The sequence below is a fragment of the Polyodon spathula genome, chromosome 3 (assembly GCF_017654505.1).
Source record: "Polyodon spathula isolate WHYD16114869_AA chromosome 3, ASM1765450v1, whole genome shotgun sequence".
Classification (NCBI taxonomy): Eukaryota; Metazoa; Chordata; class Actinopteri; order Acipenseriformes; family Polyodontidae; genus Polyodon; species Polyodon spathula.
In genome coordinates this window covers 58,758,470-58,774,514 of record NC_054536.1, presented here as the reverse complement: position 1 = coordinate 58,774,514, position 16,045 = coordinate 58,758,470, and the positions used below count along the sequence as shown (strand labels likewise).

The 16,045-nt window shown below is 36.2% G+C and overlaps 1 protein-coding gene across 1 annotated transcript in view; it reads left to right on the top strand.

Moving 5' to 3' along the window:
- LOC121313249 (E3 ubiquitin-protein ligase UBR5-like) overlaps window positions 1–16,045 on the top strand; it is a 91,047-nt gene that overhangs the window by 22,232 nt on the left and 52,770 nt on the right. The window contains exons 6-18 of the mRNA XM_041245587.1: window positions 349–538; window positions 1,739–1,898; window positions 2,091–2,240; window positions 3,099–3,310; window positions 6,618–6,734; window positions 6,832–6,942; window positions 8,802–8,956; window positions 9,503–9,620; window positions 10,084–10,268; window positions 11,199–11,308; window positions 14,687–14,799; window positions 15,353–15,496; window positions 15,839–15,950. Of these exons, the coding sequence (XP_041101521.1) occupies window positions 349–538; window positions 1,739–1,898; window positions 2,091–2,240; window positions 3,099–3,310; window positions 6,618–6,734; window positions 6,832–6,942; window positions 8,802–8,956; window positions 9,503–9,620; window positions 10,084–10,268; window positions 11,199–11,308; window positions 14,687–14,799; window positions 15,353–15,496; window positions 15,839–15,950 (1,877 nt within the window). The remainder of the gene's footprint in view (window positions 1–348; window positions 539–1,738; window positions 1,899–2,090; window positions 2,241–3,098; window positions 3,311–6,617; window positions 6,735–6,831; window positions 6,943–8,801; window positions 8,957–9,502; window positions 9,621–10,083; window positions 10,269–11,198; window positions 11,309–14,686; window positions 14,800–15,352; window positions 15,497–15,838; window positions 15,951–16,045) is intronic.

Here is a 16,045-nt window from a genome sequence, read left to right as displayed (position 1 = left end):
CATTCGGCAATTTTGTACATATTAAAACTTACCAACTGAAGAAGGCAACTGCATGGAAGATTAGTTCCTTGGTGGTTTCTTGAGACTTAATTTTTGGAAAGTGGCTTTTAAAAAAATCTGACATTTGTATATTTTATAAATGTAGATTTCAAGGATAAACAACTTTTTTTAAAATCTTATCATGCTATGTCATGGCTGATCTAATAAAGGTACTATCAGAAGCACAAGATTACGTTTTTAAAGAAAACACATCTAACATTGATCTGGTTGTAATCCTATTTTCATATGAACACTTTATATTTTGTTAGGGTAGTCTAACCTGTGAGGTTTGTGTGTTTGGGTTGTCAGGAGCCGCTGGAGCTCTGGGGTGAATGGAGGTGGAGGTGGCTCCTCTGGAAGATCCTCCACAGCAGCGAGAGACTCGAGGCGTCAGACCAGAGTGATTCGCACTGGGCGTGATAGGGGATCAGGGCTCCTGGGCAGTCAGCCTCAGCCTGTCATCCCAGCATCAGTCATTCCTGAGGAACTCATCTCCCAGGTGTGTTTTTAAAGACATGCATAACACGTTTTAAGTACTGCTTTATGTACTGTGATTTTCTTTTTGTAACAGTCTTTGGTCAGATCAGTAAAAATTATTGTATTCAGGTATTGCTGCATGCATCATTTTTTGCCCAAGGTATTTTAAGAGAACCATGTCACATAAATAATTAACAAGAGACAGTGCTTATAATGATGCCCAAGATAGAGCACTGTATTTCGTAGCGCCTTCTGTCTCTTGACATCATTAGGTCATTGCATTGTAACTCAGAATTACATTAATGGATCTTAATCTTACCTTATTAATGGATAAAATTGAAACTAGGATCAAAGCTATGTTTTACATATTTTTATTTTAACAAAACAGCCCAGTGAAACAGTAACTCACAGAAAACTATGAAAATCAAAACTAATGTTAAAATGCATGAAAAATATGTATCGGCGTCACACACGCAACTGCGTGGTTTGAGGAACCAGTCTGTTTGTCTTGTGACAAGTAGTTTAATCTCTGCCTCACTGGCATCTGCGTGGTACACAAGCTTAACATCACTGCTCCTTCTACAGTAGCACTCTAAATATACGTTCTTCAAAGTACAGTCCTCCATTAAATTAACAACGTTGCCTATGAGCTTCTCAAAGTAGTGTACAAGACAGTATTTTAAAACCAATTTGCCATTTGTTACCAATTAATTTTTTTCCGAATAGCCTGCAAGTATAACAGATATTTTTGTCGCTCACATTGGTGTTTTTTTGAGGCACTTATTGTACAAGTTGGGGATTTGTTTTTTTAACAACATAAAGTTTGCATTATTTGAATTGTGTTATTTTAGTATAATTTAAATTAAGTATTGAAACTCAAAGTAAATCCAAAACTTCTGGTTAATGATGTCATATTTGCACATTAAAAGGCTTTTTTTTAATGGTTTGTTTCAGATATCTTTATTAGGTTAAATTCTACCTTTACAGCATCATTAGACATCTCCGAGGTGGTTGTACTGTGTGTATATTTAAAAAATGCATTCAATTTAGTGGTACATGGATGTATTTGTGATATGCATTTTTATGAAATCATCATTCTTGAAATGTATACGGTCCAAAAGATTTTTATTTCAGTTATCTGGGTTCATCAAATTCCCAAACTGGAGATGATAATGATGAAGATAATTATGATGATAATGATGGCTAAACTGTTGGTTAACAGGCCCAGGTTGTACTGCAGGGAAAGTCCAGGAGTGTGATCATTCGTGAACTACAGAGAACTAATCTGGATGTAAATCTTGCTGTAAACAACTTGCTGAGTCGGGATGATGAGGATGGAGATGATGGTGACGACACAGCAAGTGAATCTTATTTACCCGGAGGTTAGTGTTGGATTCTCACAGTAATAACCCTTTGACCCCTCTCCCCCATCTTGTTATGTATTTACAAGTGTGGAAACTCTCATGAGTTTATTTATTTGTACATTTACTCGTACTGTTTGTTTTTTATGGTCTTTCTGTATGCAGTTTATAAATGCATATATGTGTTTTTTTTCAATTGTTTGCTTTTTGTAGAGGATCTAATGTCTCTGCTAGATGCAGACATCCACTCCGCGCACCCCAGTGTTATCATTGATGCGGATGCCATGTTTTCTGAAGACATCAGTTACTTTGGTTATCCCTCATTTCGTCGTTCTTCTCTATCCAGACTTGGCTCATCACGAGGTAATTCAAAACATTCTTTATCCTCAAACTTATTCGTAATTAATCCAAAACTTGAGCTTTGATCAGGCTCCTTTTCAATCTGTGTTGCAATGGATGGGTTTACTTGGTCAGAAGTAAAATATGAACAATGTTTTGGAAGGTAAATACATGGGAGTTTTTTGTTTTATGCTAAATTATAAATAGCCAAAATGCTAGTATTTCAAGTAAAATATGTTAAATCTAAGCACAGTCAAGACGGTTTCAGATCAGGGAGGGTTTGTCGAGGGAAAATCTTACTAAATGCATAACTGACTTTTTTTTTTTTTAATTCTGTTCAGAAAAATGTGTCAAAAGTTGTCAAACACGTGTGTATTAAATATAACCGCTTGGCAATTTTAATCTTAACTTTAGAATCCAAATTAATTTACCTTCATTTTATTTAACTTTTTTGGGGTTGGATTATCAAATCATCCATTTAATTTATGTATTTTACTTTTCTTGTTAAACCTTTTCTGCACTCTTTGTAGCAGCTGTAGCAGAGTGTGTAAAAAGGAGTCTAGGTTAATTGACGAGGAACAGGAAAGTACATTATACTTGAGCTTAAAGTCTGTGTTTTATTATTCATGCTTAATTTTTGTGCAAACCTGAGATGCATGGACACACCAGAGAAATACAGTGAGCTCTCTGAGAAAGGCCCCAATGGTACTTTTTAATTAGAACAGGTTGTTTGATAGCAGCCTCTGAAACATTAATTTGATTCATTTTGCATGTGTTTGTTAATTTGTGAGGTAGCCTTTATTTTGCCTTAGTTTTTGTGAAGGGTCTTTCTCAGAGAGTGGCTTACTTTTATTCCACTGGTGTGACCCCATTGCATACCAGTTCTCCTTCTTCCCTTAGAGAGAGACTCGGAGCTGTTGCGTGAGCGTGAGTCTGTTTTACGTTTGCGTGAGCGGCGGTGGCTTGATGGAGCCTCTTTTGATGCCGAAAGAGGCTCTACAAGCAGGGAAGGGGAGCTGCCCCTAGACAAGAAGAATATCCCTGTGCAGAGCCCCGTTTCTCTTGGGGAAGAGCTACAGTGGTGGCCTGATAAGGTTGGTGGTTCTAGTGTGTGTGTGTTTGTTTCTTTGTTTAATTTCAAGATGTTAGTAGTGTCACATGATCAAAACAAAATTTAGTGGTGATCACGCCCATAAAGCTGAAATACCAGGATGTTGGCTGAATACCAAATAGGTGTTTTTTTTTTTAAATCTGCTCGTTTTAAAGTTCGTTATTAGAACTGTGGTTTTCAAGCTAATATATACATGTTTTATATGAACCATATCTTTTGCTACTTAAGGACTTCGTCAGTGTATTGATGAGCAGTAAGGTTGTCCTCAATCTGTGCCAAAGGCGTTCTTGTGTTAAGAGATTCCTCCCCACATCGTTACACTTCCATCGCCGACTGGTTGGCTTGAACAACAGTCAGCATAATGCTCACCATGATGTCTCCACACATTTTGTCTTCTGTCAGATCCGTCAAGGGCAAAACAGCATTTACTGGTGAATAAAACACTCCACCACTCTCTGCCACCACCTCAGGTGTTCTCTGGCTCACAGAAGACAGCGATTTCATATCTCAGCTGTATATGAGCATGCAAATCATTTTCATGCAAATGGCGAGCTACAGTCATTCTGCTGATGCGCAGGTTATTTCTTCCTGGAATTTCTCATGCTGTAGCCGCTGCAGTCTGAAAACATTTATGTAGATGGATCAGTCGGATGTGACGGTCCTGGGCCAGTGTGGTGACCCTCTGCCTTCCAGGACGAGGCCTGTCCCTCGGAGCCGGTTTCTTTGGATGTTGAAGCAGAACATTTCATTCTCTGGTCAACTTCTCTTGGATAGGCTGCCCTTATCATTCCGATAGCAACCAGGCGATCTTCATTACTCAAGCGCGATATGGTTGTATCTTTCACTGTTCTTGCGTTAAATAAAATCATGTCTTTTCGAATGGCTATATATACAGATTCTTAATCGACTCATTTTTGGCAATTTTAATTCAACTGAAATACCGAACGCTTAGCACCTGATGTTTTTATGAAACTTGAGCCCAGTATTTTGTAATCGCAAGGAACAATACTACTCAAACAATCAACATACCTATCTATTCACTATTTAAAATGTAAATAACAGTATGTGCCCAATGAGATATTGATGTAAAACTTACTGTTGCATTTTCATTGTGCATCAGTATAGATGCTGACATTGTCTTAAGTAGGGTGGTCAAATGTAATTTTAGATTTTATCAAAAAACAATCGCTTTTTGTAATCTGCCTTCATATAACTTCAACATCTGAAACGATAACATACAAATATATTTTAAATGTGTAAAACCTCCTTTTTACTCACTAAATGTAGCTTCTTTATCTGGCAGCCATCTTAGATTTTTTTATGCCTCTGCTGAACTTTGAGCTTTCGTAATTGAAATAGGCATTATATTTGTACGAAATGAATAACACATTTTAAGTATGTCAATCTAAGCTGAATGACCACTTTATGTTTTATGTGTTCAAACCAGCCTCTTAAACTGCACATCTCCCTATGGGCAAAGGGTGGTAAGAGCGTGGCATGGACAGATGATTCGTCACAGCAAAACTGCACTGTTGCCGTTGTCGAGAGCAGAGAATGAGTTAAATTTCGACAAACCTGTCGCATATACACCCGTCTCGCATCCGCCATAGCTGTTTATACGCTGTGATTCAGCAACATTAGTTTATTACTCAACAGAGATTGTAGATCCATCCAATTGTACACACATCCACATGGCAGATGGCTACCCTGTCACGAACATTAATAGCCTGTATCTTTCTAAACAAGGTTCTTTAGAGGAGCTCCCTAATAAAGCTTAATCTCAAAACAATAATATTGTAAATATAGCAGTTGTTACAGTTGTGTATAATGGTATTTAAAACAGGATTCATTTATCTGCCTTTTTACATATCCACCCTTTACGTAAAAACGGGGTCAGAAAAATTAAAGGGTATTTAAGTTTGTTAAAACACTATGTGTAGTATAATGAAGTCAGTGTGGTTTTGTTGAAAACAGGTAAACCGAAACTCAAGCTGCCACCGACACGGTGCCGCGGCTGTCTGGCAATTCATTGGCTGCTTGCCGTAAAAACTAGGGCTACAACAAAGGGTAAATTTTGACCTTCGAAGGCTCGGAACACATTACCAAAGAGGTTTCAGCCTTCAATGATAGTAATTTGCCTAATTTACTGGTGACATCACCATAGCTACTTGTTTATATTTGATTTTGAAAATCCTGTTTTACAGGTAATCCATATAAATTTGAATAAAACATTCATATGTAGTTTAAAAATACATTATATAGAACAGTAATCATGATGTTTTTTACTAATTTAATAAAATACATTTACACGTAATTGATGCTGCTTGCGATATATACAGTGAGCTTGCATTGTAGCAGCATCAACTGTGGCAGAGTTAGGCAAAACAAAGCTTTTGTTTAATAGTCACCGTTCCAAGCAGGTTATCAGTCTGTCACACTTTACTACTACTAAAAATATTTTTATGCTCCTTCACTATAACCTGGTTCTCAGGGGACACACAATAGGAGCACTGTAACTGAACAGCGTTATAATGGGAGTGCTGCGGGACACAACACACATCTGATCTAAAATCCAAAATAAAATAACTCTCTCCTCTATAATTCACATATAGCGAAGCAAAAAAATTTAACTTTCCTTGAATTAACCCTGCATGAAACACCATATAATTAACTCTATATTTAAAAAACAAAAAACAAAAAACAAAAAAAAACATTCCCACTCATTGATCATTTTAATTAGCAGTTTTTAAACTGTAAATAGCCTGGCTTAGCGGTAGTCGGGAGTTCAGTTCGAAGCGACAGACAAGCAAGCCACGTGCTAGAAGAAGAGTGGGTTGGGCGAGGGGGGAAGAGGAAATGGGCTCGCCCCAGGTTTGGGGCTGAAGCATCTCGTCTCCCGGAGAAAGCTTCAGCTCCTCTCACAGCAAATAAGTAAATGCATTGGGAAAGAACCAAGTATATTTTGTGAGATTTATATAATATTTTCAGAAATTATTGCAATTAATACAACAGGTGTCATTGTCTTTTGCGATATATAGTGACTTTCGAAATCTGTAAACATAAAACTGCTCAAACATAATTCATCTTACATTGATTTCAAAACGTATACTTTCACTATTCGCACACACTGTCCTTCTCAAAGGGGATAACATGGTCGCGCCCTGTTCTGCCCACTCTTCTTTAAGCTGCAATCATCATGTTTTCATCAATTCCTAAAATCTAATAGTGGCCCATTTACCATATATAGATTACTTAATACAAAGTAGAGCTAAACTTTATTTTATCTTTAGGATGGGACAAAGTTTGTTAGCATTGGTGCCCTCTACTCCGAGCTGGTGGCAGTGAGTTCCAAGGGAGAGCTGTACCAGTGGAAATGGAGTGAAGCTGAACCATACAGAAACTCTCAGGTATTGTATTGTGCTAGATTTTATTTGTAGTATTTATTGCATAGAATGTGCTTTTTGCAATGTGTAGTCATTTTTTTTTACTTCCCCTCTCCCACAGAATCCTTCCATGCATCATCCCAGGGCTGCTTTTCTAGGGTTAATGAGTGATAAGATTACTCTTCTTTCAGTAAATATTATCAGAGCCACTGTTGCCACAGAAAATAACAAGGTGAGAACTTTGACGGTGTTGAAAAGCAATACAATGGGGAACAAAACATTTAATTGTATAAATTCCCGGTATGAAGATGTGGTAAATAATGTGGTCTAATTATATTTGCACTACATTGAACAGAAAATGATTTGTTTAGGATCCTGGTGTATATTCTATGTGTACTGGTCTATAGGTTGGATCCCATGATCAGGCTAACTTGGTCCCCTTGATCATATCGGCTAAACTAACTGGATCTTCTGATTTAGTACACTGCAATTGAGACTCATTTTGTTGAGTTCGCTGGGATTTTCTAGTCCCAAAGTTAGTCTGCTTGATGTGGACTAAACCACAGGTACCCACTGAGATGGAAATACTGCACTGAGGTCATGTTGCTAGGTAGAAACACAAAACCACTGTTCTAATTAAGTTTGAATTTGCTACTCTCAATACCCTTAGTCATTTTGAATGTTAAAAGCAAGCTTTCAGACTCTTGACTGCCCTCCTCCAGACGCTATACTGCTTCACTGTTAACTAAGGCTGTGATTTTGGCACAGTGATTTTTAGTACATTTCATAGTGAAGTTGCGGGGAAAAAACAAAACAAGAATTCACGGAAAGGTCACCAAATAATGTAGCTTTAGCTACATCAACATACACGAGAGCTTTTAAATAGTATACCAATAATAGACTATTGCTTTTGACTGCTGACAAGTTTTAAATTTTTTTTTTAGAGTACAAAACTTAAAGGTCCTTTCACATCAATGTAACTTGATGTTTTCCTAAAGAGTGCCTTTTTCTTTGGCCTGCGACCATAGGGACCTTCTCCCATTTCTACCAATTTCTCCAACAAAGAGAAATCTATTTGTAGGAAAAGTTTTGCTTTTGTGGATGAGGAAAAAGATACAAGAAATAGATGTCTACAAATATTTATTTCAGCAGTTTTGTTTTTGCAAAACTCCAAAAATGCCAATTCAAAAGTATTCATACCCAGACAAGGAAAATTAAATGAATAGCTATTAGAAGCACCTTTGGCAGTAACCTCTTTTAAACGATTAGGATATTTGTCAATTAGTTTTTGGCATGATTGTTGGTTTAGTGATTTTTGACCATTCTTCAATGCAAAATTGTTCCAGATCATTCCAGTTAGCACACAAGTGCCTACTGATATATAGCTAGTAACATATTCTATAACATTAAGCATACAAAATTGCAAAGCTTTACAAATCATTAAATTAATGCAATCTCGGTAATGAAATACTGTAATTAAACATACCATGTACCATACTTTGAAAATCAAAGAATACAATTCAGTACAACTTCAACACATTACAGAACTTTAGGAATAATTCAACTTCAAATATCCAGTAAAATATTTCTATACTTTGGTACTTGCTGTTAAAGCATTGTAATAACGTACAATTGAAATCAATGAAATAAGTTAATAGCTGCTCAAGAAGACGGGCTTTCCAGCCCTTGCTGACAAACTAGAAGAAAAATCAAGAATGACGTGATTTTTAATTTGCTCAACTGCAACAATTTAAAGTACACAATGGTCCATCTAATGTTTTGTTGGTCTGTATAATTCTGTAACATTTAATTTGCCTCAGTCTGCTGGTCCTTTTTTGGCAGCTAAATCTCATAGCCGTTTTAGCAGCAGAAGCTGTGTGCGTAATACACCACATGTAATTCATCACGTGATTTACAGGTGCGTTCGGTTGATTAGAGTATGGTTGATCAAAGATTGGATAATTGACTCCTGTAATTTGGAGGGAGAAAAAAAACCTGCTGTATTGTATTTAATGGCAATATTGAAGTTTAAAAGTAATCTTTGACACAGTGAATGTATTCACATTCTGTTTGTTCATGCCTTTATTTAAGGTGGCAACTTGGGTTGATGACACTCTCAGTACAGTAGCTTCTAAACTGGAGCACAGCACCCAGACCTTTCCTGAGCTACAGGGAGAGCGGATTGTCTCCTTGCACTGCTGCGCTCTTTATACCTGTGCGCAGCTGGAAAACTGTCTATATTGGTGGTAAGTAGTGTAGTACAGTTCCAAACAGCACAAGTTCATTTTCTTTCTTGTCAGATGATTATACATTATTAAAATTAATATTTTCTTGATGTCAAAATAAAATGTTTTCAAGTATGCATTCTTTACTACTGAATCAAACCACTCCAAACATTATTTAGATTTACAGCAAGGTCATTCCTGCTCAACTGAGTCAAATTTTGACAAGACTCTGAGACTGTCTGAAAGGGTTGATGACCAGTTTTTTTGCTTACCTTGACAAAGTAAAACAAACAAATAACCCCCACTGGTTAAATGGACCAGTAAAACAAATTGGTAGCCACAGTTTATTTTGCAATGCTGATTTATTAACTTTTGTTAATTTAGTCTCTCAATAATCTAGACCCTGGTAGGCTGAACTTTAGATTATGATTAGCGCAATGATCCGCAAGAGTCTCCTGTACAGCAAACTAGACTAAGCAAACCTTTAATTTTTGTGAAATGTCAACTTTCCAGTAGTGCTAAACATCCTTTTTGGTTTTTATTTATTTATTTTTTTTTAACTTCTAGGGGTGTTGTGCCCTTTAGTCAGCGGAAAAAGATGCTTGAAAAGGCCAGGGCAAAGAACAAAAAGCCAAAGTCCAGTGCAGGCATCTCTTCAATGCCGAATATTACTGTTGGAACGCAGGTCAGTAATACCAGTGTGGGTGATTTTTTTTTTAAATGTTCTTTTCAACAGATTAATGATCCTGTTTTGGAATTCTATACACAAGCTGGTAATAAAATATATATTTAGGCAAGGATATGTGATACGTGGAGCGGAATAACACTTAACATGTGTTTAGCAGACTGTTGTAATTGTATGCCTTACCAACAGCTCATCTTCCTGAGCCAACAATCTTAAAGCCATCAAAGCTATACTTTTGAATAGTGTTTTTTGTTTTAAATCCAGCAACAGACACAAGCCTGTTAAATAGTTGACACGCTGGTATTACTCGGATAAAGCTGAGCTTGTGGTGCTGCATTTTGATATTTGTGTTTCTACTAGTAATCTTTTAAAATAAAAACATTTTTTGGCAAGAGTAATTTTTTTAGTTTAACTGGTGTATTTATAAATGGCTTGCAAAAAGGTTTTGTGTGTTATTTGCTAGGTGTGTCTTCGAAACAACCCCCTTTACCACACTGGTGCGGTTGCCTTTTCCATCAATGCTGGTATTCCCAAAGTTGGAGTGCTGATGGAGTCTGTGTGGAATATGAACGACAGCTGTAGGTTCCAGCTCAGGTCACCAGAGAGTTTGAAAAACCTGGAGAAGACCAGCAAAGCTACAGAAACAAAGTAAGGATATGATTTCAGTTGTGTACTAAAGTGTAAGTGATTTTATTTATTTATTTTTCTTGGTGTTTTTTCATAAAGTCACTATTGCTCGTCTTAAACTAACTTGAAGTTTACTCAATAAAATGGAAACAGACGAAACAGCAACCAGTAAGGACACCCATTAAAAGGAGGTGTCAAGGAGCTGGCCTGATATGTTCACAGGGTCAGGTTCATGCAATTGTCTTGCACAGTTGATTAGGCTATTCCCTTGATTTACTCTGTTGAAACCTTTTTGCTGGCATTTTACGTGAATGCATTGCCTCCTAGTGTGCCAGTGTGAAAACTAACATCACATTGTTCTGGAATCAGGAATTTCAGCCAAAAATAAAATTCATATATTTATGTATTAAATTTAGGATATGTAATTGGCTATCACACAGTATAGTCTATAGTCTATTTTCAGGGCTTTGGCTTGGATTGAATCTTCAGATTCAGAAATCCTGTTTTATCCAGATTGCCTAAAAATTATTGGACTTTTTATTTTTAAAGATTTATGAAATGCTTTTTGTACGTTGTGCACCAGACCTTTTTAATTTTAGTAACCCCTTACTTCATTTTTACTTTGGGAGACATAACGGCACAGAAAATGTTAACTGTAAAATCTTGAATAATGGCTCAGTGGAACCAGCTTCCTTTCCTTTTTTTTCTTTTTTTAATTCTGATTTTATTGACTGGGAAAAGGAAACGTTATTACCAAATGTAGTTTGCTGTATTTGGCAGGCTTGCAAAAACAGGCCTGGTCCAGGATTTAACTGTACATCCTTTCCTTGTTTTTCTCCACCAAATGCGGTCTTGATGTTATCTTTCTATATTGTGTGATTTTCATTTATTTATTTTTTTCTTAATAAAAGCATAAAAGCACTTGAGTACTGAATTAATATCCAACTTTAGGACTGAAAACAAACCTGAGTCTGTGAAGACTGAGATGGGACCTCCTCCTTCCCCAGCTTCCACCTGTAGTGACACTTCTTCCATTGCCAGCAGTGCATCCCTGCCTTATAGTAGGTTTTTCCCTTTCTTCATGTAACTAATGTGGGCATAGAATTGTTATCATTTTTAATGGTACTATGCCATGTTTTACATAATGAAGTATTCTGGTACACAGCCTTCACCATATAACAATATAAATAGTAATATAAATAATAATAATAATAATAATATAAATAATAAAAATAACAAATAATCTATTTTTATATATATAGTACCTTTCATAGTGGTCCACCACCACAAGCGCTTTGCAAGATACAAGACAAGCTTTACAAGATACAATGGTGTGTGAACTATGAATCAGCTGCAAAGTCACTTACATAGTTTAAAACAAAACTCTACTTGTGTGCTTTAAAAAAAAAAAAAAATGAACTAAGTTTACTCATTTCCGCTTAGCAGACGTGACCAACTACCCTGCACGTTCTGGGAAATGTTAAATTACTGCAGCAGTAATGGCAAATGATGGAGAAAGAAGCTTGGTGTGGAACTATTCTGGATTTCAGCCAGATGACAATGGCAATCTAGTTGAAGGCAGACAGTCAAAAATGTTTTAAAGAAGTGAAAAACAAGGAAACACCACCAATTTATTGAAACATCTTTCAGATCGCCACCCCGATCACTTTGCCGAAGTTTACTTTTTTCTTTGACTGTAGTTTCTTCAGTTCTTTTAGCTTAAGTGAATCCCCAGTGTGTATTACTTATAAAAAAGACACAGCAAAGATAACAAATAAAACAGGAATGAGCTACAAGCTGATCAAGGAGTTCATTGATGCTTGTTTATTTAGTCATTGGAGTGCATTTGCTATGAGCTGCAAAAATATGCTTTGCAGACATGTCATTAAAATTCAACTGCATGTCAAATGTTAGCAGTGTTTTTATATAATTTTGTGGTAATCCATATTTTGTGTATGTAATGTGATAGCTGTGAAACTGTGAATTGTATGCATTAGCGGTGGAAAGACCAGGATGAATACAGACTTCACTGCCAACATATCAGTTTCTCCTCCAGATAACAACAGGATCAATGTGACACTTCTCTTGCCATGGAAAGCACAGGACCTAGAAGCTTCTGAGCCACAGATGGCTGCAGGTTTAGCACAGAGTATGTGAGCAGAGTGGAGCGCTCATAAACGCAGCTCCTCGCTCGCTTCCTCTTTTGAAATCGCTCGCCCAAGACTTTTCCCAGTCCGCTCCGCTCCGGTGCTTCTAATTCTGCAGCCAGCTCCACTCACACTCTGTTCCACTGCTAGTGTAAATCGCTTCCAAAATGTAGAGATGTTAGTCGGTTCCTTTGAAATCGGGTATCAGTTTCCTTATTTGGAAGCAATGAAACGGATACAAATATCAGATATCCAGTTCCAGTGAGTACTATTATGTTTTCAGTAAAACTGATTATTAAAACATTAATTTCTGTCAAATACATTTGATAACTATAATTGACACATTCACACTTAAAAAAAAAAAAAAAAAAAAAAGTCTTTGAAATATTTATTACAGCAGTAACAGTTTTTTTAAGTTTTTATTTACTTTTTAATTACATTTATTTCCCTGGAGAATAATTCAATCTCCCTTTTTAAATGAAGTTATTTAAAACACTTTGGGTAAAGTGAATCATTTGGGATCATTTGCAAGACAATCCCAAGCTGAAGACGACACGATTTTCAGCTATCTGAAAAAGTAGTTTAATCCCAAGCCGATGGGGTCGTATTTTGGCTTGGGATCCTAACATACACTGACCCTTTTGCACATACCATGTGGTTAAAGATTTTTTTTTCATTGTGTAAGCTTTGTGAAATTTGCAATTCCCATGATTCGTGTACAAGCACACAATGGCTTTCGCTGTTATAATAAAACTCTTACTGTGCAGTTGGTTATTGTTTTTTTTTATTAACTTTAATTATGCACGCCGATTTCATAGATTGCACAATATTATCTGAGCATTGCAAAAGCTGCATCGTTTATGGTTCATATATTATATGTACAATGTCAAATATTTTTCCTTTGCAAAACATCTTTTGGAGTGGGAGTGCTGCCAGATGCTTTTTGCGCTCGGGCGCTTTACCCACGCCACTCCACTGCCTAGCAAAATGGTCCCGCTCCCCTCTGCTGACATGCTTTGGTTAAGCATGAAAGCAATATAAAGGACTTGGTTTATTACAGTAGCGAGAGTGGTTGTCTTTTGTATAATTTACTTTCTGTGCAATATTAACACCCAAGTGAGCATGATGGGCCGAATGGCCTCCTCTCATAGTAAAATGTCTTATGTTCTTATTTAAGGTGCACTGGGACGTTGTTTTGACGGATACTTTTGGCTTTGAATACGCTTAAACAGAATTATATTTTAATAACACGCAAGAGGAAGGCATCTACATTAGTGGCCTGTTTTGTTTTAGAAATGTAGCGCTAAATCTAATGCATAACTTTGAATTGCGCATATTAGCAGCATTTTTTAGTACTATAAGAATCTGTTCTTTGTGAGAATTTTTTTTTTTTTTTTTATTTTGTCTGCAGAACTAATTTATTGAAGTATTTGGAAGTGGTATCATTTGTATTCTCAAATGTAACACGTTACTGTGTTAATTTAAAAAAAAAAAAAAATTTGTTCCAGAGTCAGTCAGGCCAGTCTAGTTTTAAGATTTATACTGTTTTACTTTCTAAAAAATGTGAACATTATAGATTCTTTGAGGTATTACATTGTATGTGACTAATAACAATAAATGTTACAAACAGGAGGTCCATTTTGCCCATCTTGCTCATTTGGTGGTTTATTGAACCTCAAGCCATTTCTTGAAATATGCACTGAATCAGCTTCCACAACATGCTTCATTTTTAGAACACTTCTGAGATACCCATGTATGTAAAACATCTGGCCTATTTATAAAAAGTCTGCTTCAAGGAAAGTATTACTGTGTTATTTTGTTGTATAAGAATTGAGAGGCTGCTTGTAATTGGAGTTTTTGAAGGTGTCAAACACCAAGTTATGTAAGAAATAAAGTGGTATTTCACTGTATTGCACTTTACCAGTTTTATTTAAATTTTATAGCTGGTGGCAATGACCTTTTGAATACACAAACTGAATCTTTAAACAGGAAGCATTCCACCATGCTTTAGTATTATTAATTGTGTATTAGCCTCTGATGCACTTGCAAAAAAAATAAATTTGGCAGCCATTTAACAAGTAATGGACATAAGATCCAAAGTATCGTGATAGTATCGAATATCATGATACTGTGCATGGTATTGTATCGATGCTTCCTAAATGAGGTATTGCAGAACACTAGTGTATATATAGTACTCTCTGTGCTCCTCCCCAGGGCCACGGGAGCACAGAAAACAGCATAAAATGTAATTCCAGGCTTTTCTTTGAGTGTCATTTAATTACTGCTTTACAGAGCGACGGCGCTCAACCCCAGCACCTAAAGAAGAGGAGAAAGTGAATGAAGAGCAGTGGTGCCTGAGAGAAGTTGTGTTTGTTGAAGATGTGAAGAATGTTCCGGTTGGAAAGGTTAGGTTTTTAAGATAAATAAATTTCAACAACCCGTTATGTTCACAGTACACCAGGAAATGCCCTAGATATTTGAGCCTACATGTCTACGTACCAGCATTTGCTTAATTTCAAAACAAACTGCTTAAAGCCCAGAACACATTGACTCTCAAGCAAGATTCAGACTCTAATCAGAAATTTTAGCAACAGCTTCTAAAATAGAAGTAAAATTAAGGAGAACACATTTTGACAAAAGGTCTCTGTCCTGTTTTAAATCACAATTTCTAAATTGTTTTCATTTCCATTTCAGTACTGGATCTTAGACTTCTATGCATCTTTGAAGACTGGACTAGAAAAACACAAATTTAATATTACAGGCCTTTATTAAGCAAAGTAGTTACTTTTATTTATATATTTAAAAAAAAAAAAAAGCATGGTCTATTAAGTTTATTTTTTTATTTTTTTTATCTGGATTTACGGTGAATCTGTGTACCGGAATGGGTAATAAGGTTTTTTTTTGTCTGCTTTAGTTTCAAGATACAGCCATTGCAACAGCTCTTTTTTTTAACTTAAGGTACTAAAAGTCGATGGTGCATATGTTGCTGTGAAATTTCCAGGAACGTCTAACAGCGTGAGCAACCAGAGCACCTCCACTTCAGAGACTGATCCCTCCTCACTACTGCAGGACTGCAGACTGCTGAGAATAGATGAACTACAGGTATAGTCCAGCACTGGTAAAATAATAAGCACATATAAAAAGCAGTTAAGGTATTTGTTAGATGCAGAGTAGACCTACATTTGCAAATAAAAATTAGGTTTTTTCATAAAGCTGATTCATTTATCTACTGGACTGAAGTTGAAGTATCTCTTTCTTTAAAAAATACAAAGCTGCAGTTTGATTTCTTTTAAAAAGCAAAGTTGTTTTGTACCCTCCTACAGTAGATGCAAGGTAGTAGTAATCCATTGCCAGATTACAGTTAATACATCTAAGTCACTGTTCCCCTTTTTGTTAATATTAATGTCAAGCATTTCTTTGATGTATATAATTTAATTTTAACAGGTAGTGAAAACTGGTGGAACGCCAAAGGTTCCAGACTGCTTTCAACGGACTCCTAAAAAACTGTGTATCCCTGAAAAAGCTGAAATTCTGGCAGTGAATGTTGATTCTAAAGGTTAGTGTTGACAAAGTATAAAAATAACAGACTGCACATTCGCATTTAGTTTAGCCCTTAGACTTTTTGTAAAAGTATGGTTTCATAAGGTCAAG